The 20232-nt window shown below is 35.0% G+C and overlaps 1 protein-coding gene across 19 annotated transcripts in view; it reads left to right on the top strand.

Moving 5' to 3' along the window:
• The window catches only part of MPDZ (multiple PDZ domain crumbs cell polarity complex component), a 97325-nt gene that overhangs the window by 11166 nt on the left and 65927 nt on the right, over window positions 1–20232 (top strand). For all 19 annotated transcript variants that reach the window (XM_087957678.1, XM_087957688.1, XM_087957691.1 and 16 more), the window contains exons 4-12: window positions 6044–6265; window positions 6823–6962; window positions 9589–9802; window positions 10963–11091; window positions 12800–13006; window positions 15170–15290; window positions 16187–16275; window positions 17793–17991; window positions 18892–18981. In XM_087957678.1, the coding sequence (XP_087813804.1) occupies window positions 6044–6265; window positions 6823–6962; window positions 9589–9802; window positions 10963–11091; window positions 12800–13006; window positions 15170–15290; window positions 16187–16275; window positions 17793–17991; window positions 18892–18981 (1411 nt within the window). The remainder of the gene's footprint in view (window positions 1–6043; window positions 6266–6822; window positions 6963–9588; window positions 9803–10962; window positions 11092–12799; window positions 13007–15169; window positions 15291–16186; window positions 16276–17792; window positions 17992–18891; window positions 18982–20232) is intronic.

Below are 20232 nucleotides of genomic sequence, written 5' to 3' on the forward strand. Positions count from 1 at the left end.
GTTGTCTAGTATATATAGAAACCAATTGCAGAGAGCTATGGTATCATTAATTGTTCCCTGGGGTCCTTGGTGCTCTCTGAGTTTTCTTAAAGACATTTCATTATCTAACTAGGTAACAACATCAATACTAAAAGGGAGAGGGGTTTGCACTCTCTTTATATACTTGTTCTGTTTCCTTCTTTTCTTAGTATGACAATTGGAAACATTTGCTTTTTATTTTTGAGTGCAAATTATGGTTAATATGGTTCATATAATTCATGTTTTATGAGCTCGGTTTGTACATTAATAAGCCATTTTTTAAAATCGTTTTGTTGAAGAAGGGACATGGTTTGCATATTAATCAAACCCAAAAATAGTTTTGCTCATCAGGCCAGGACTGTTCTTTAATCCAGTATTTTGTTTCTCATAGTGGCCAATCTCCACAGCAGATTGAGATAGGACCCTCTCTTACCATTGTTTCCCTGCAGGTGACATTAGCAGTCATGCTGCCCTTGATTTGGAGGTAACACTGAGTCTTCAAGGCTAGAGATACGTTCTCTATAAATGCATCTAATCTTTTAATGCTACTCAAGTTTGTGGCCATGACAACTTGTGGTAATGAATTCCACATGTTAATTACGGTATATAGTGGTTTTTGAGTGAGTTAACACTTCATGCAAAGCCAAAACCAAACCTCTTATGCTTTAGTGATTTGTGTAAACTAGGACTCAACGTGACACGTTTGAAGGTAGTGGTGCTTATTGTCAGCCACAAATTGTGTGAGCATTGTGCATTGTATGAGCTCAGATTAGCTAGTTCAAAAAACAGAGAGGGGAAAGTGATAAGAGAAAGAGGACACACATTAAATAATTAACTCTTCATACTCTACTGATTCCTAGAGGACAATAGGTCACAAAGTATCAAGGAGTCAGTGTCCATTGGATTTAGTCCTCCAACATTTTAAAACATAATGGTTTAGCTAACAGTTTAAATTTTTTATTTGACCTTATGTCAACTGTGAGGATGTTAAAATTAGCACTGAAGTTTTGAAAAACAACACATTAGGAGAAAAAGAAAGCTAATCTGAATTCCTGTTCTTCACATAATAATGTCGCTGCAACACCCACCTAGAATGTGCTGAAAAGTGAATGGAATGCAGTTATTAGAAATGTAAATTGCTGCATGCCTTTGTATAATTGAATACTTTACAAAGCCTTCAATGTCTATCATATATGGGAAGAAAGTGTAAGTGTGATCTTTCTTCCTGCCCTATGTTTTTTCTTTCTCTCTTCTCAACTTTCAACTAAAATTCAGAGTTTAAAAAACAAATGCCACCAACTTTGATTTTTTTAGCCTAAACTGCTTACATAATATAAATGCAACTGAAGTAGATTTTTAAAAAATAGATAAATTACAAACTAAGTACTGAAGCGTCATCCGATTGCAGTGGAAGTTTAAATATAATGCCAAAATGTATGTTTTTATCATATAAAGTAGCATCAGAGACATTCTTTTATTTGTTCTTACTTTAGGATAGGAAACTGTGAACCACTCTTTTTTTTTTTTAAAACAAGTTTTATTAATTTTTTCAAAACACACAAATCATCATTATCCATTACATGTTTAAACCTTTTTCCATTATAAATTTAACAAGTCAGATAAACTATAATTCTATTTTAAACCATTTCCATATAAACATACAAAAACCTCTTATCCAATTTCTCTTTACTTCTCTTTACTCTTATTCCATTTCATTATTATTATTTCATCTTTTTCTTTCTGACTTAGTTACCATTATTCTCATTCTATATTTCTGCAAGGTTTTATTAATTCTCCCCAAAAAAATATACACACAACACACAAAACATAAAAAGATCTTTTTGGAAAGCAACTTGGACCCAGGTATCTCTCTCTTCATGGACTTCAATTATATTCATGCTCATCTTACCTATCATTACTTATTTTATTTACCATTCTAAGTCTTCTATATTAACTTCTCCACATATTTCACTCTTCTTAATTCTATCTTAATTAATCATCTTAATTTGAGTCATTATATTTGTATCTTTGTCCATTCTTTATTGTCCCTTTGTCTCGCCTTTTTTTTTTAAAAGAAGTTTCTCCTGAAATCACTAATCAGAGTATGATGCCTTTCTATCTCCCCCTAAATTAATCAAATAAACCTTTAAAATAGCACCCAATACCCAATCCGATTTTGCTTGGTACATTCTATCTAAATAGTACATCCAGAATAATTAAATACATAGTTAAACAATAGATCTGAATATTAAAAACAAATACTATAATAGAAATTTTATAATAACATCAATGCCATAATCTTATTAAACTCTTTAATTAAAACTCAATATTCTGAACTTCCCCTCATATTATTAAATTCTAAAACCAATCATTATTAAACATTTCACCATTTTAATCTCTTATCAACTCTTAAACCATTTAAGTTTTTTATTTCTAATACAATAATACAATATCATCTTATGTACCTTGCAAAATCTTTTGAAGAAATTATACTTTATCCTTTATCCCTAAAAAAGATTCCTTTTTTCCCATTTAATTTCAAAACTTTGTAGCTTTTCTCCACCTTTTCCCTTCCTTTCTTCTCCCAACAAACCTTTCTACCCCCCTTCTTCTAGCCTCTGCCTTACTGGCTTCCCTTCTCTGTCGTGTCTTTTCCCTTTTGTTTACTATCATTATATTGATTTTGCACCTTATTTTTCCCTTTCTTAAGTGTTTTTTAAATCTTAAGTCCTTAGTTTCTCTTCCTTTCCCTCTTACTTCTTTCTTGGTCGATTTCTGAGATTTATTAAAAATGGCTTCCTTTCCTTCTTCTTCTTCTGCTGTTTTCATCTGTTGTAATGTTTGTTGATAGTTAATAAGCACCATTTCTAAAAAAGGAAGGCTTCTTTCAAACCAGCTTTACCATTTTTTTTTGCTTGTTCATAATCTTTTCTCAGTTCCTCAATAGAAGGAGCCATTATAAATCTTTTCTTTTCTTTTCCCCTTCTTTCTTCTTACAACAACCAGAATATTCCAAAGAAAAATAAAACAGTCCCAAAGTTATCAATCAGTCCAAACCAAGGCAGAGTTCTCACTTTCTCCTTCTGGGGTAGTATCAATCAGAGACAAAGAAATTCCAAATCTGTTTCTTAAAGTCTTATTGCAATATATTTTAGTCTTCAAATCCTTAAGGCATCTCCTCCAACAATCTTAGCATACAAATATATTTTTTTAGTCTCTCTTCCCACTCATCGCTAAAGCCAGTTTTCACTGACCGAGGCCAACATTTTAAAACATAATGGTTTAGCTAACAGTTTAAATTTTTTATTTGACCTTATGTCAACTGTGAGGATGTTAAAATTAGCACTGAAGTTTTGAAAAACAACACATTAGGAGAAAAAGAAAGCTAATCTGAGATTCCTGTTCTTCACACATAATAATGTAGCTGCAACACCCACCTAGAATGTGCTGAAAAGTGAATGGAATGCAGTTATTAGAAATGTAAATTGCTGCATGCCTTTGTATAATTGAATACTTTACAAAGCCTTCAATGTCTATCATATAAGGGAAGAAAGTGTAAGTGTGATCTTTCTTCCTGCCCTATTTTTCTTTCTCTCTTCTCAACTTTCAACTAAATTCAGAGTTTAAAAACAAATGCCACCAACTTTGATTTTTTTAGCCTAAACTGCTTACATAATATAAATGCAACTGAAGTAGATTTCTTAAAAAAATAGATAAATTACAACTACTAAGCACTGAAGTTGTCATCCGTTTAAAGTGGAAGTTTAAATATGTATACCAAAACAAAAGTTTATCATATAAAGTAGCATCAGAGACATTCTTTTATTTGTTCTTACTTTATTGGAAAACTGTGAACCACTCTTGAAGGGCTAATTCTTAGCTAAGGTTCCCTTGGAAGGCAATTGAGGAAGTAAGATTCATAGAACACAATGGATCCAGTCATAGTTTATGTTGACCCACTGAAATCAGCAGGACATAATAGTCATTGATTTTATTGCATCTGGATCCATGCAGGAAGATATTAGAAAAAATGTAGCGAATCAGTAAGCATATTTTAGACAAAAATATTTTAAAAACAATTAGTCCTTTTTAATAATTTAAACAATACAGCCAAAAGACGAACAGAGGTAGATGCAAGCATTTCGTATTGACTCATCAGTATCTACATTACATATTTTAAACATGTAATTATTTATTATTAATTGTTTTTCTCCGTGACATGAAGCTGTTACACTATATCCTATATTAAATTATTGTTAAATTGATAGTGTATTTATGATGTATATTTTTGCTGTTATTAATTCATTCCATTGTTCTTGGCTCTTCATAGACCAACCCGTAATGTTTCTTTCCCCAATACAGTATTTGTCAGTAATATTTTGTATGAGAGCCAGTTCGATTACAGGTGATGACATTGATATTAGTTGATATATTTAAATTTAGTCAAAGATACCGGGCTGTGAATTGGAAGACGATGAGTTCTAATCCTCCACTAGGCACAAAATCAGTTTGACTTTGAACCAATCACTTTCTTTCAGCCCCAGAAAAAGAGCAATGAGCAATGAAATCACATGAGTTGCCACGAAAGTGCAGGGAATTGTCAGGAGTCAAGATTGACTTAAATTCACAAAACAAAACACCTTCTACACTTGAGAACTTGTAAGATCAAGCTTATTCCAACATTGATAATAGTTATCTTGACTTCTGTTGACCTTTATTTTAACTTGCTTGGGTTTTTCTAAGCATCACATACTTCTTTGTGTTGAGTACCCAAAATATCTGATGTTACATTTAATTATTAATGCTTGCAGTGAATAGATAGGATATTACTTTGTTTCATATTAAATTATTTGTTCTTCATGTGATCCTGAAGATCCTCCTTATAAGATCTCAAGTATTTCTCCATCACAACTAAAAAACATTTCTTTTTAATTCCGGATTTCTAATGATTTGACTTGTCACTGGTAGATTGTTTTTTTAAGATAACCCATAAATCAATCAAAGCCACGTTCTGTTTCAATTATTGTAGGCTATCTTCCCTAGCTGCAAAATTTCATAGGAGCTATTAGCCACTTTGTCTGATATTATATTTCATGCTAAATCAAACCTTTTTGTACATGAAAGTCACTTACTTTAATTAGTTTTAAAAACAATGATCGTTAGAGTGGAGTAGAGTGGAGCTATCAATTAGTACAGATGAACTAGTAGTCAATAATACATCAAAAGTCTGCCATAGTATGTACTAAAGCCTTTTAAAAACCTAATTAAATCTTAACCATTTTGAACGGAACGAATATGAATTAAGATTCTATTCTTTTCTTTTGTAACTAGTCTCAAGATATAACAGGAAGCCTTCCCTTTGCCTTTTCAATTTTTGAGAGACAGCAGCGTTTCTTTCTTAATCAGTTTCTTTCTTTACATTAGGAAGCATTCTTTCCCTACAGAAAGGAGAGAATAATCTGTTAGGTGAGCTTCAAGGACAATGAATGACAAAAGCACAAAACCTGATTTGCTCCTTAATGAAATAGTCTGCCATCTAGCTTCATAGTCTATCTCAGGGGTATTAAACCTGCGGCGTCATGTTGTCGTCATGTGACATATCGCAACTTTCCCCCTTCGCTAAAATGGGGGTGGGCGTGGCCAGCCCATGACACATCCGGCAGACCTCACTTAACAACTGTCTCGCTGAGCAACATCAATTTTGGGCTCGGTTGTGGTCATAAGTCGAGGACTACCTGAATACACTATTATTGTTTTGTGCTCTTGTGAGGATGTAGTTGGTCCCTGTAAGCTGTATGTAACCGAACTATCCCTGACATTGAAGTAACTCTGTAATTCCTGTCAAATAATTAAATCCAAAGGATTGTTTACGGTACTATTTGTTTTTATGATTTTGTTGACGTGTCATTTTAGGACATATGTTCCAGTGGTTATTGGTTTTTTTGTTGGTTTTGTTCTTTTGTACTGTTAACTTCATTTTTTGTGATCTTAAATTAAATTTAAAAAAGTTATATACAACTTTCAGGTGAACCTTGCACCTTCCATCTCCTCATCTGGTGACCATCTGCAACTTTCCCATCATGGTAGTGTTGTGGGCTCCTCACTACACAATGACTCCTACTTGATGGCTCAAGAGAACAGTAACCCTTCTAATGGGCTAGGAATTGTTCTCCAGTCGATCACTGCTCAGATTAATGGGAAGCCTTCAAACGATGAATTTGAATTACTGATCAGAAATATGGCACAGGTAAATTTTATTTAAGTTAAATCTCAGTTACATGATTGGAAACATCTAACTGTTTTTTTTCCCCAAAGTCCTTTTCTTTATCTTCATGTCCTCTCTTGCGTTAACAATAATTTTCTCTATTATTAAATAGGAAACTCAATTTCTCTTCATATTATTACAATCAGGGATAGTGTTTCCATATATCACCTTGTAGGGGAAATGAGTGGCATAACATTTAATAAAGAAATAATAAGTAAAATTAAATAAAATCTGCAGAGGCAGCAGGGTTGAGTGGGTTGACATAACCTTCTCCTGTCACCCTCCATTTGTAGAAGATACCCATTTATAGTTGAGAACATCCTATATGCATGTAGGGTTTCCAAACAATCAATGATCCTGGTTTTCTTAACCATAGCGCCTTGCCAAAGACACATTTTCATGTTTATACTGGATGTGCATTGCTTGATTGTTTTCTTTCTTCATTAATATACAAATATGAAAATTAAGTGAACCTTTTGGAATCAGTGCTTTTGAGTTTATTTCGAAGTGGTTTGTTTTTCAATTGTTTTTGCTACTAGGGTCGACTTGTTGAGACAATTGAACTTCTAAAACCTCCAAGTGGTGGGCTTGGCTTTAGTGTTGTTGGTCTGAAGAGTGAATATAGAGGCGAACTTGGTATATTTGTGCAGGAGATTCAAGATGGAAGTGTGGCACAAAGGTGAGTTTGCATGTAAAGTATACATTGAAAGAGATGTATAAATGCCAGCTTTCAAATGGATTGTAAACATAATATTTAAAATTTTAGATGTATCCTTTTAATAATTATTTTTATGAAATGTATGAATTAGTAAATGTGTTTGGTTTGAGCTCAAAGGACGACATCTCCCTAGACGTTCCACAAAACATTTTGAATTGCATACGTTTTAATGAAGCAAATGTTGAACCAATTTAATTGTCATTCAAACAAAACTCAATATACTTTGAGGGTTTCCACCACAGGAAAGAATTCTTCTCTTTTTTAATCCAAGATTCATAAGAAATAGGTAGGACTCTGCTGAATGCTATCAGTGAGCCAACTTTGGAAAGAATTGGCCCCCGAGAGCAGGGAGACTTTATTTATCTACTTTCTATTTATTTGAAGCATTTGCTTTTTCCTTGTCCTTGCTGTCTCCTTTAAATCCAAGCATTTTTTTATTGATGAAAGAAATTTGACGAGAGGTTACTAATATGGTGTGCTTTCTGTTTCTCTCTTTAAATGCACAGTATGCAATACTGAGCATCAAATACTCAGCATGTCAACCAACTAAGATATTACTGTTGGTTTTTTGTATGCATTCATAATAAAAAATTCCATTAAAAGCCAACATTGAAGCAACCAATCAATCAAATGAAAAGAGATCAACACAATTTAAAATCTTCAGGGAAAAAGATTAGCTATGCACGTGGATAGTAATAGCACTTTGACTTATATACAGCTTCACAGTACTTTACAGCCCTCTCTAAGTGGTTTACAGAATCAGCATATTGCCCCCAACAATCTGGATCCTCATTTTACCGACCTCAGAGGATGGAAAGCTGAGTCAACTTTGAGCCAGTCAGAATTGAGCTCCTGGCAGTGAGCAGTGAGTTAGTCTCTTTGTGCTCTTTCATCCTGATGAATTTGGAAATTTCAGAGTGATTTTGGAGATGAATACTCACTGCATTTAAACATATCCTAAATCTCAAAATCAGCAGGAACCAGGAGCGTGCACAAAGAGCACATAACCTCTAAGAGCCACGGTAGCGCAGTGGTTAGATTGCAGTAAAGCAGACTTCTTCTGTTGACTGCCGGCTGCTTGCGATTTGGCAGATTGAACGTCACCAGGCTCAAAGTTGACTCAGCCTTCCATCCTTCCAAAGTGAGTAAAATGAGGACCCGGATTGTTGGGACAATATACTGATTCTGTAAACCGTGTAAAGAGAGCTATAAAAGCACTGTGAAGTGGTATATAAGTGCTATTGCTATCTTCTCCCTACTCAGCAGGCCAAGTTTGGACGTGCATCATGGGATTTAGGGAGGCAATATGCTTGCTTGTTTCCCTTCCCTCATTATGTTGGAAAGCAGTTGGCTTTTGACATTCTCTAGGGTAGCCAACTCTCTTTGGGAAATACATGTAAATTAATCCAGTCTGTATGCTATGCCTGTTTTGTGCAGTATTTTGCTGAAAAAAACAAACCCTGCACAGATTTGCAAACATTTGCAGTATACAAACGCAGTAAACAACAGATAACATAAATAAAAAATTGAGTTGAAAAAAAGGCTTATTTCAATTTGATTATGCTCAATATGTTTTATACAGATAAAATTTGACATAAGTATTGCCAATCAGCCTTTTTCTGATCCAGTTCAGTTTTACTTAGATGTCTGTTTAAATTTTTTTATATCGGGCCAAACATTTAATGATGCAAAAATGCATTTATTTTCACTGGCAATTTTCTGTAATATCAACATTTTTATACACTCATTTCTCTGATACAGTATACAGAGAAAATATTTTTTTTTGCTAAGAACTAAGAAAAACATTGAGAAATGCTATCTGAATACCATAATATTCTGGGAGAGTCTAAATTAAGTCTGTATGTTAAAAAAAAATCTTCTATCTCACTAGTTTATAAATTGACTTCTTTTACTAATTGTGACATATTAGCACAGGTTAGATTCATAGCTGCTTTATTTCAGACCACTTTGAAGTAAGTTTGAGAAAGAGTTACTGTATGTGATTATATGGGGAATAAACCCTCCTTAGTTAGAGTCCATTTTGTAAGATGGCCTTTGTAATTAGGATCCTTTTTTGGATGGTTTTTTTTAAAAAATAATTTTTCCTCCCCCATTTGTGAAAATGTTTGGTAAGTAAACTGTGGATTGATGAATATTCAATACTTTTTATGGTGAATGCAGTAAAACACTTGGTGTTTTTACCCAGCAGGCTCACAGTCAAGAATAAAGTTCCCAGGCAATAGCAAACAAAGCTGGAAGCAACCAATATAATAATATGCTTAGTTTCGGATTGGGGTACAAGAAGGAGGAGGTAGCTCTGGAGTGAAGCTAAGAGACAGGGTCTGTGGATTAGCTTCAAAGGAAGCGCATCAAGAAGGGGCCAAAAAAGATGCCTGCAGCAAAACTGCAAGGAAACTTTTTTCAAAAAAAAAAAAGAAAGAAAAATCTGCATTGAAACAAATAGAAAACTGGATTAAAAAACACACACACTACAGTACTTTGGAGAAGCTGTCAAATACTATAGCAATACCGGTAATGATGCTTATTATTATTATTATTATTTTTGCTTTTTGTTTGTCTACAACAGAGATGGCAGATTGCAGGAAGCAGATCAAATTCTTGCTATTAATGGGCAAGCCCTTGATCAGACCATAACACATCAACAGGCTATCGGCATCCTACAGAGAGCCAAAGAAAGTGTCCAGCTAGTTGTGGCAAGGGGCTCTTTGCCTCAGCTCATCAGTCCTGTAATTTCTCGATCTCCGTCAGCTGCTAGTACAATTTCAGCCCATTCAAACCCGGTGAGTGGACACTGAAAACAAGTCTGTCTTCTTTCTTGTGGCTTAGGTTGGTGCAGTCAATGCAGTTCTTTTTGTACTCTTGAAGATTTTAAAAGAAGGTCTCTGCAACATGTTGCTGAATGTTATCCATTGTGTAAAGTTGCAATTCCATAGAAAGCTGCTTACACTCACAATTCTGTTTTTTTAGTGTATACAAAACAGCACAGGGAGTAGTTCAAACCGTTTTAATGTACACTATAACTCATGTCCCAGCAATTTGGTGGTCGTATGACACCAAAGACAAGTCTTATACATTAGACTTTCCATGTTCCATAAAATGTGTCTTCATCAGTTCTTAGCAGATTTATAAACCTGTGGACTTAATTACCATAAAACTTACTTTAAAAGCAAATTGGATGACAGGTCTGTCAAGAACTATTAGTCTTGAGTACTCATTGGTTCCTCCAGTCAAGCCATAGCTTGCCTCCAAAGCCCATTTGTAGGGGAACAATGATGTGGAAATGATATCCTTTTATCTCCTGCCTGTAAGTATTTGAGAGGCATTTGGTTGGCCGTTGTGTGAGCAAAATGTTGGATTAAGAGAGTCTCCTTGGCTTAAGTCATCAAGGCTGTTTTTATGTACTTACATCCTAAATGATAAGCAGTATCTGTTCTTTGATTGGGTCCTTTGATGAAAGCCTGGTGATAAGGAAGGGCCTTCATGATGTAGATTAAGGAGGGGGTGAGGGAAGACAAAAAAATAATAATAATGAGTGACTCAGTCTGATGCCTTTGAGAGAGTTAAGCCAAATCCTTCCTGTGTATCAGAGGTACCATTTTATGCATAGTATGGAGTCACCACATGTTGAGCTACTCAACTGAGTTGAGTAGAAATGAGCTGCTCTCAATCAGTGCCCCTGAATGAATACATGGGGAAAGCAAGCATAAGGTTTTATCTTTCATGCCCAAAATAATTTATTCACTAAGATGTTAAACACTGTAACTTGCCAGTAAAACCACTCAAAATATGGAACGCTAAAAGGTTCTTTTGGTGATTCATGAACATTATTTGGAGTAGCTATAGAAAAGAGATTGACTATATGGAGAAAATGCAAACCCAATGGAATATCTGTAGAGGTTGTTTTTTAAAAATGAAACTAACGTAAGATTTTGCCTTAAAGATACATTGGCAGCATGTGGAGACTATTGAATTGGTGAACGATGGATCAGGTCTGGGATTTGGGATAGTAGGAGGAAAATCAACTGGAGTGATCGTTAAAACCATCCTTCCAGGCGGAGTAGCTGATCGGGTACACAATATATTCTTCTGTACTAGAGTTACAGCATGATAATTATTTATTACCATTTAATAAATACCTCTATTTACTTGAAATAGAAACAACGAAATGTTAATATTCAATGAGGGAAATCATCTTGAATTAAAGGGTTATCTTTTGCCAACAAATGATCCCCATAGCCATGGCTTGAGACCCCAGCCAAATTTATAATGCTAAGCTTTGCTTCTGAACAGCTATCAGTTGTGAGTATAATTTTTCTATGGAAATAGGAAGCAGGTTTTGTCTGAGAATGAGGACCACAGAAAAGCAGATAGTAGTGTTCCTTTATAGAGAACTTTTTTTAATCTCGGTATTTGAGATATTTTTGAACACGGTTTTTACTCTGGGTGAGGCAGATGTGATATGAGAGTTTAAGCCACACACATTTGCCCTTCACACATGGGAAGACAGTCATCTTTTCTTCCATTTTTCCCATCTTCACCTTGTTTTCCTTCTTTCTCCTCTGTGATTCTGTTTAAAGGAGAGATATATATTAGGGGCGGATAAACAGATAGGAGATAAATCCATTTTCTAAATGGGGGATGTTTACAAGCAATTTTAGACAGTGATTTTTGATTTAATAATTAGGTTTCTGTGAGAGGGGTGTTCCACCCTTACCCCTCCTTTTTTTTTTGGCTATGGTTTGTGGCCAGAGTGATTATGCATATACACATGAATTGCATGAATAGACTTATTGACAAGGGATGGAATTGATTTGGTTGGTTTCAGGTAGAATTGATAATCCTGATAAGGTAGAAATGAGAGATTTTGAACAGGATATTTTTATGTTTTCCATGTTTTTCTGTCATTCTTTCTTCTTGGGAGGAAAACAGTGCTAAGTTTAGGGATGTCCTTTGGGGCAGATATGCTAATAAATAGGAATTAAATCAATAAATCAGGGTGGGATTGTACAGGTTCACACATATTCGCTAGAACCGGTTGTTAACATTCTAAGCAGTTCGGAGAACTGGGTGTTAGAAGAAATTACTGGCTTAATCCTGTAAGGAAGGCAGGAAGGAAACATTCTGGTATTGCTTACAGAAACTGCCTCTCCGTTAACTCTTATTACATTCTTGGCAGGACTAGATTTCCTGTCTCAGGAACTTCTCTGGATTTTTTTCCCCCTCCTTTGCTGGTACTTTGCTTGTGTGGAGTGCCCATTCAAAGTTACAATGGCACTGAAAAAAGTGACATGACCGTTTTTCACACTTACAACTGTTGCCGCATCCCTACAGTCATGAGAGGCCAGGCGAGGGGATGCATGCCTCGATGTGAGTGATATTGAGTTGGCCACGCCCAGCCAGTTACATGACCACCAAGCCATGCCCACAGAACCGGTTGTTAAAAAATTTGAATCCCACCCCTGCAATAAATGATACATAAATGTTGAATGTAAGCAATACTTAACATATTACTTAGAACCATAAACACTTTGACACATTTATTAATTTAAAATATATTCATTTTTTAAAATCGGGGGTTGCATAGATACACATAAACAGCATATGATAAAATGATTTAAAGTAATATTGTCTACTACAGCAATATTAAAAGCAAAAAGAAAAAAAAGAAAAGAAAAAGAGAAACCCAAAACTAAAGTATGTCCTAGATAAAACTCTTGCATTTTTCTAAGACACCTCTGTGTATAGTTTTTTAAAACAATTGAATGTTTGTTCATTAGCATGGTAGACTCTGCAGTGGAGACCATATTTTGAAAATTGGTGATACAGACCTGACTGGAATCAGCGGTGAGCAAGTGGCACAAGTCCTGAGGCAATGTGGAAACCGAGTCAAGTTGGTGATAGCCAGAGGTCTAATTAAGGAGGCCGCTCCATCAACAGCAGCTCCTTTGGGTACCCCAGTACAAACATGTATGACAGAGAACAAGGTAATGACAACATGTAACTTACGTTAAAGAAACAGCACTAATAGTTGTTCATAACACTGATTCTTAGTCAAACTTCCTGCCTGCCTGCAAATAATCGCTAACCTGCTAATTTCAATCTGCCACTTGAACAGTGCTCTAGTAGCAGTTTAAGCAATCACTGCATCATCATAGCATTTCCCCTTTGCTCTCCCGCAGCCCTTTGAGTCCATCTGGATTCTTCTTCTTCCACTTACCTCCTCCTCCTGTCTGGCATCCACCGCTGGGCTCCTCTCTGTGCCAGCCGGTGCCTGGCTGTAGCTCTTCACCTAAATAAATCGGCTGGCACAACTTCAGCTGCTGCTAGTTAGGTGGAACTACCCAGCTGCCCTCTTTATTTCGTAAGAGTGTCCTTCGTTTGGGCAGGTGTTTTATTTTCTCAGCTGTGTTCTTCTGTTGCCTGAAAAGAAACCTCATTCCAACTTACCTCATTTACCAAAAACTTTCTGTGCTCTTCATTATATGTTTAATCACACTTGTGTAGCTCCCCCCATCTCAGCGGTGACTCTTTTCCTTTTAACCTTTTGACACGATGCCAAGGATGAATGTGGCTGGTAATGTACAAAATAAAAGATAAAACAGGGAGCCTGTGCTGGACAGAATAGAGCCGGTGTGTGCAAACACAGATCAGGAGGTACAAGTGCTTATATACTTCAGTATCAACGGAAGCAAGTTTTAGTTTCTTAACAATGTAAACGCAGTTCGGTAGGAAGCTTCAGCTAACTGGATTATGTTCAACAGAATGAAGAGCTTGAGAGAGTGACAGTGAAGAAAAATGAGATAAGGTAAAAATTATACTTCTGCAGAAAATATGTGTTCATGTCTTTCTGTCAGAAGCATAGTTTATGCCCCCTTTTTTCATTTTATAGCCTTTTCACTGCAATCTTCAGGAAGAATGGATTTGAATAATTGAATCATTCCTTCTAATTAGCTATGTCTTTTCTGGAAACTACCTTTTAGTTTGAATAGATACTGTTCTTTCCTGAATTGCTATACAGGTAGTCCTTGGTTTGCGATCACAATTGAGCCCAGAATGTTGCTAAGTGAGACATTTGTTAAGTGAGTTTTGACCCATTTTAGGACTTTTCTTGCCACATTTGTTAAGTGAATCACTGTAGTTGTTAAATCAGTCACATGATTGTTAAGTGAATCAGGCTCCCCCATTGATTTGGCTTGACAGAGGGTCACAAAAGATGGTCACGTGACCCCAGGACACTGCAGCCATCATAAATACAAATCAGTTGTCAAGCATCCAAATGTAAATCACATGACCATAGGGATGCTGCAATGGTCATAAATATGAAAAATGGTCATAAGTCACTTTTTTCAGTACCAGTGTAACTTCAAAGGGTCACTAAATGAACTGTTGTAAGTCGAGGACTACCTGTATTAGTAGATAAAAATAAAATCTAATATTTTACTGCCTTTTACTCATTTTAAGATTTTACTTAAAAATAAAAGTACGCAGCTTATATCCTTTCAGAGTTGTGGAACTACAACTCACAATATCATACATCTATAGCCATAATGACTAGGGTTATTTTAATATAAGTAAAAATATAGCATCATCAATTTTACTATTCCTCACTTTGAGCCACACTTTTGTGATTATATACTTCCACAGTATGTTCAATGAAGCAATTAAAAAAATAGTGTTTGAATTGACATTTCAATATTTTTAATCTTACTTCGATACTGTGTGTGTGTATATATATTTGCATAGTTATATAATTTTCCATTTTTTACAATTTTGATCTTTACTTTGTATTATTTTTTAGAAATGATTTCTGTAAAGCTGAAGCATAAGGTATCTGCAAACCTCAAAAATCACAAAACCACAGCCCTGAATTTCCAAATGTGATCCAGAATCACATAGAAAAGCATTTTAAAAAAATCCCTTGAGGAACTCTTACCATAACAAATAAAGTTAACTCTATTAAAGATTCACTCATTATATTGCAGAGCTATGAAACTGACATCTGAGTCACATTCTGGCAAGAAGTACTGTGTGTTATGCTTAGAATTAAATGCTAAAATATTAGGGGTTAGGTGAGAAATAGAATAATTGTTTTTGTTTCCTGTAAGAACTTCTGTCATGAAGAATAACTACATGTCTTTTCCCTAAAGAAATTGGAAGATACACCAATTGAAAATGTTGAAGATGGGAACACATTTGATGTGCAGCTTACAAAAAATTCTCAAGGGTTAGGAATAACAATTGCTGGCTACATTGGGGATAAAATATCAGGTATGGTTAAAATGAATTCTGCTCAAAAAGTTAACTATTTTTTTTAAACTCCGAAATTCATTTATTAATCTTTTTTGTTGTCAGTCCAGATGTTTAAAAGTAACCACACACAATATCTTGAGTAATTTCTTTGGAAGAAAAATGTTATATGTGGATTTCTTTTCAAAATTTTATTTTACAATAGATTTATAGTCTGGAATAGTTTGAAATAATTAAAGGCATTCATAGAATGCAGCATATTTTCTTTCACTATATTCAGAACTTAATGTTAAAATTGTTTAAATGTGCTTCATTTGGAAGTCAAACGTCTATTTTAATTAATGGTCTTAGCTTAGGCTTATATTTATAGTATGCACATGTGCACTATAATTGAAATAAAAATACATGTGTCTGTTTAAGATCTAGCACCAATTGGCTTAGGTATGTTAAAATGGAAATTTATCTATTAGAGTGAATACATTGGGTGAGAGCACGGGTGTCAAACTCATATCATGTGACATATTGAGACTTTTTTCCCCTTTGCTAAAATGGGTGTGGGTGTGGCTGGAAGTTTGACAGCCCTGGATTAGAGCATAGGTGGGGGAACCATGCACCTTTATAACTTGTGGACTTCAAGTCCCAGAATTCCTGAGCCAATATGGCTGTCTCAGGAATTCTGGGAATTGAAGTCCACAAGCCATAAAAGGGCTACAGTTCCCCACCTTTGGGATAGAGCAAGACAACTTCAATGATACTATGTTGTAATATTTCTGCTTAAGTAGTTAGAAGTCATAAAGACTGTTGTAGTCAGATATTGATAGGTTGTGTTTAAGTTTATGGATTCAAGTCATAACAGCTTTACACTTACATGACTCAGACATACCTTTAATTCCTTCAATTTTACTTTTAAATCACAGAACCTTCTGGTATTTTTGTAAAAAGTATCACAAAAGACAGTGCAGTTGAACATGATGGTAGAATCCATATTGGAGATCAAATTATTGCTGTAAGTAACCTTGGAGGAGTTCTGTTATCCCTTTTTTTACTTCTGTTATTTACTTTTTATGTTTGTTGGATTAAAAGCAACAATTCATGACAACTGTCCCACAGTTCTTAAAAGATCTCAGAGATGAGATCTCAGATCTTGATTGCTACCCGCCCAAAATTGCTAAGTTTGATTTCTATTCAGGAGGATCACAAACTGTGAAACATAATATATAACTCCTTAAAAAAAATTCAGGAAATTGCAGACTGCTTAGCTTAAAATGTTAAGGGTACCATATTAATAATAAGTAAAATGGACCAAGCACTTCATTTTATATACTTATTTATTTTGTCTCTGAGAGTTAGTAGTAATTAGACTGTCATAAAGAAAAGGCCATTTTGCTACTATGTTTTGGCCACAAAATCTAACTGGGATCCTGGATGTGAGAAAAATGTGGAAGATTCTCTCACAGAGAGAATGTAATAGTCTTGGGGTTAGGAGAAAATGTAATAGTCTTGGGGTTAGGAGAGGTGTTCTTCTTTGACTTGGTTACTGATGAGAGCAGAAAAGGATCCATGACCTGCTTCCCACAGTTGAGGAACATAGATAATTATTTACCTGAAGGTTCTATATTGGTAGCATTGCTTGTAAACTGAATCTTAAATCATCTTATGGATGAACAGCAAAAATAACACTAGACTAGTTGAACTTTCCTGCCTAATTCCCATCAGCCTACCCCGGAGGTCCTCAACTTAGAACCATACGCTTAGCATTTGTAATAAGTGAGTTACGAGTAGTTCTTAAACTTACAACCTTCGCATCTTGCTCATATTTAACAGATAGAGTTGGAAGGGACCTTATAGGTCATCTAGTCCAACCCCCCCCGCATGATAAATGTGCAGCTCACTTAACCGCCTTGCTTAACAAGAGAAATTCTGGTTCCAATTGTAGTTGTAAGCTGGGGACTACATGTATAGAGGAGAAGATTTTAAATTTTTTTGAATGCATTATTTTAAGTTTATTTAAGTTGAATTTATAAAGCTCCTTAACATAGTTTTCAGACATTCTCTTCAAACTCTATGCCGTTCTACCTTTAGATAGAATTCTTACACTCAAGATAGCAAAACAGATCCCAAACCAAATTTCAGCAGACATTTGGCAAATGCGATTTGTCTAATTTGCAATAAAACAGTTTTTCCAATCTTGACAGATGTACAATGACTAGTCAGAAATGACATATGCTTGCAATAGTGGTGAATATCTGTACTTCGGGTGTAGGGTGATGGTGGCACAACATCCATCCCAAGACTCTCACTTGACATACCAACACTTGGCCATCCTAAGACCCTCATATGACACACCACGCCTGGCCCATTCACACTCACACCTGAATCCCTTACAAACAGAAGAACACTGAAAGTGACATCCCCTAAACTCCGCTGAAGATTTTGCCTAGCCTGGTAATGAAATGTTTGGAAACCAACCCACAAGCATGGAGAATGAACTGTCGCCCTCATGGACCTATGTTTATTCCATAGGTGGATGGAACCAACCTTCAAGGTTTTACAAACCAGCAAGCAGTGGAGGTTTTGCGGCATACTGGGCAAACAGTCTATCTGACTTTGGTCCGAAGAGGAGGCCTGAAACAGGAAAACCAAACTCAGTCTCATGATGACTTCAGTGATGCTGTTGAAAAGGATTCAATTTTCCAGACAATGGATATTGGCACAAATACAGGCAATTAAGTTTATCTTTGCTTCACGTTTCTTGCATTTTATTTTCTGTCCTTCAGAGGTTAAACCAAAGTGGCTTAAATTCATTCTTGCAATCTACTTTTTAGTCTCAGTTGAAGAAAGAAAAAGCATACTCAAAAGGAAAAACAGAAGAATCTTGTGGATTTTTCTTTCATGAATAACAAATAAATAATCTTCAAATAATATTTTTTCCGTACTTTATGTTTTATAGTAGAACTAAAAAATAATAAAATACAAAAACCAAAACAAAATGAAAGTGAATGAAGGAATTTAAGCCTTCGGGCATTAATTCCATGGTGCTCATTATTTCTCTCTATTTTGACCCCTAAAATCTGTGGTTCAACTTTTCCAATTCAGTTCTCTGTAGAAATCACCCATGTATCTGACATTAGTCAGATTTTCCCCATTTGGATTGACCATATTTTCCTTCTTTTGGATAATATAGAAGATTGTAGTCTTCTTTTTGCTGTTACCAATTTTTATTTTATTTTTAGCTTTTTAACTGTTGCTTATGCACATCCAGGCTAGCCATGTATGTATATATTTATTTATTTGCTTAATTACTTGTTTGTATTAATATCCCACCTGTATTATTGATACAAATAACCTAAGGTGGCAAACTTATCTAACACATCTTCCTCCTCCTATTTTCTCCATAATAACAACCACCTTGTGAGGTAGGTTGGCCCAAAGTCACCCCATTGGCTTTCAGGACTAAGGTAGGACTTGAAATCTTACAGCTTCTGCTTTCTAGCACGGAGCCTTAACTGCTAGACCAAACTTAATGTAATCTGGTAAGAAACTAGGAGTCCTTAACAATAGTGAAACAGAAAAGGGGTTTAACTGTATTATCACAGAATTCGGCTTTTTTTTCCCTCCACAGAAAACTGCAAAAGAGAGCAGGATTCTCCATTAATGTCATGCAGCCCCAGTGAGGTTCATTTTGAAGAAGATACTAATATACAACAAACAGGTTATAAAGAATGTTTTTCCCCTTATAAATATGCTTGCCCTCCCTAGTTTTTGCCTTTTCTTGCTTGGCATGGTAGCACGGCAAAAGTTCATTTTGGGTTCTGAAAATGTATATTTGAGATATCATGGACAAATACATCTTGGAAGAATAGTGTAATGATGCAGCTCTGTTTAGTTGCGTTTATGTACATTGACCACAGAATTTTAGCTCAGTAAACACAAATAAATATTTTTATAGCCTTTCCTTTGAATCTTTTAACTTCTAAGTATCTTATCCATAGGTATCTTAGTAAAACCTGTGGATAAGATATGCTAAAGAGATACTATTCAGATTCTGTGAGTTTCGTGTTTTCACCTACTTTGGATTTTTAAGTGTGTGAGTGTTTAAGGATATTGTAAGTGCTTGGTGGGTCACTGTACATATCTGACAAGCTCCAGTTATCATAGTAAGAGATAAACTGGATCAGATTTAAAATGGTAAATTATTACACTCACAATAGGTTTCTTTCTCACATTTTTAAATAAATATACAAATCTGTTAAGTGATTCCAGGAAATGTGTTCTTCCACTGCCCTCTAGAGACCATGTTTCTGTAGGAGCCTTTGAAAATGAGGTCATAGTTTCAAAAAAATAATAATCTTAAATATAGAGAACATTTCTTGAGTGCTTAAATATTAAGTAATATATATGTATTTGTATATATAACTCAAGATATAAGCAAAATAATATCAAAATCACTACAATACTAAATGTTCCCACCTGTGAATAAGTTTCTTATTTCTTTTGACTTAATTTCTGAATAAATATGAAAAGAATATTGTATGCTGAACGATTTTGGGAACTGATTTTAATAAACCTGAATATGTAATATTATTTACTAGCGCACTCCTATCAGAGAAAACTATGAAAGGATAGCCATAGTTTTACAAGTAAAAACATAGACCTTTAATTATGCTTCAGAATTGAAAAACAGCTATTCACAAGCTTAGCAGCGCTTTCGGTTTATCTTTTGAATGTCAGTTCTTATTTTTATTTGTTAACGTTTCAATCCTGAAAACTTGTTTTGCTTACATTTATAGAGTGCAGCGGTTTAAGATAGTAATGAATAACCAGAATAAGCCTTTCAGAGAACAATTGGGCCAGGAAAGAAGAACATGCTTGTAATTTCTGCATTCACAGCAAGGAGAAGGTGCAGCAGAGTGTAGCCAGACAGAAATCCAGTTATTCAGGAAGCTAGACTAGCACAATTGGG

This window comes from Notechis scutatus, chromosome 2 (genome assembly GCF_049901735.1).
Source record: "Notechis scutatus isolate UNSWTSFEM ecotype Mainland chromosome 2, rNotScu1.2, whole genome shotgun sequence".
Classification (NCBI taxonomy): Eukaryota; Metazoa; Chordata; class Lepidosauria; order Squamata; family Elapidae; genus Notechis; species Notechis scutatus.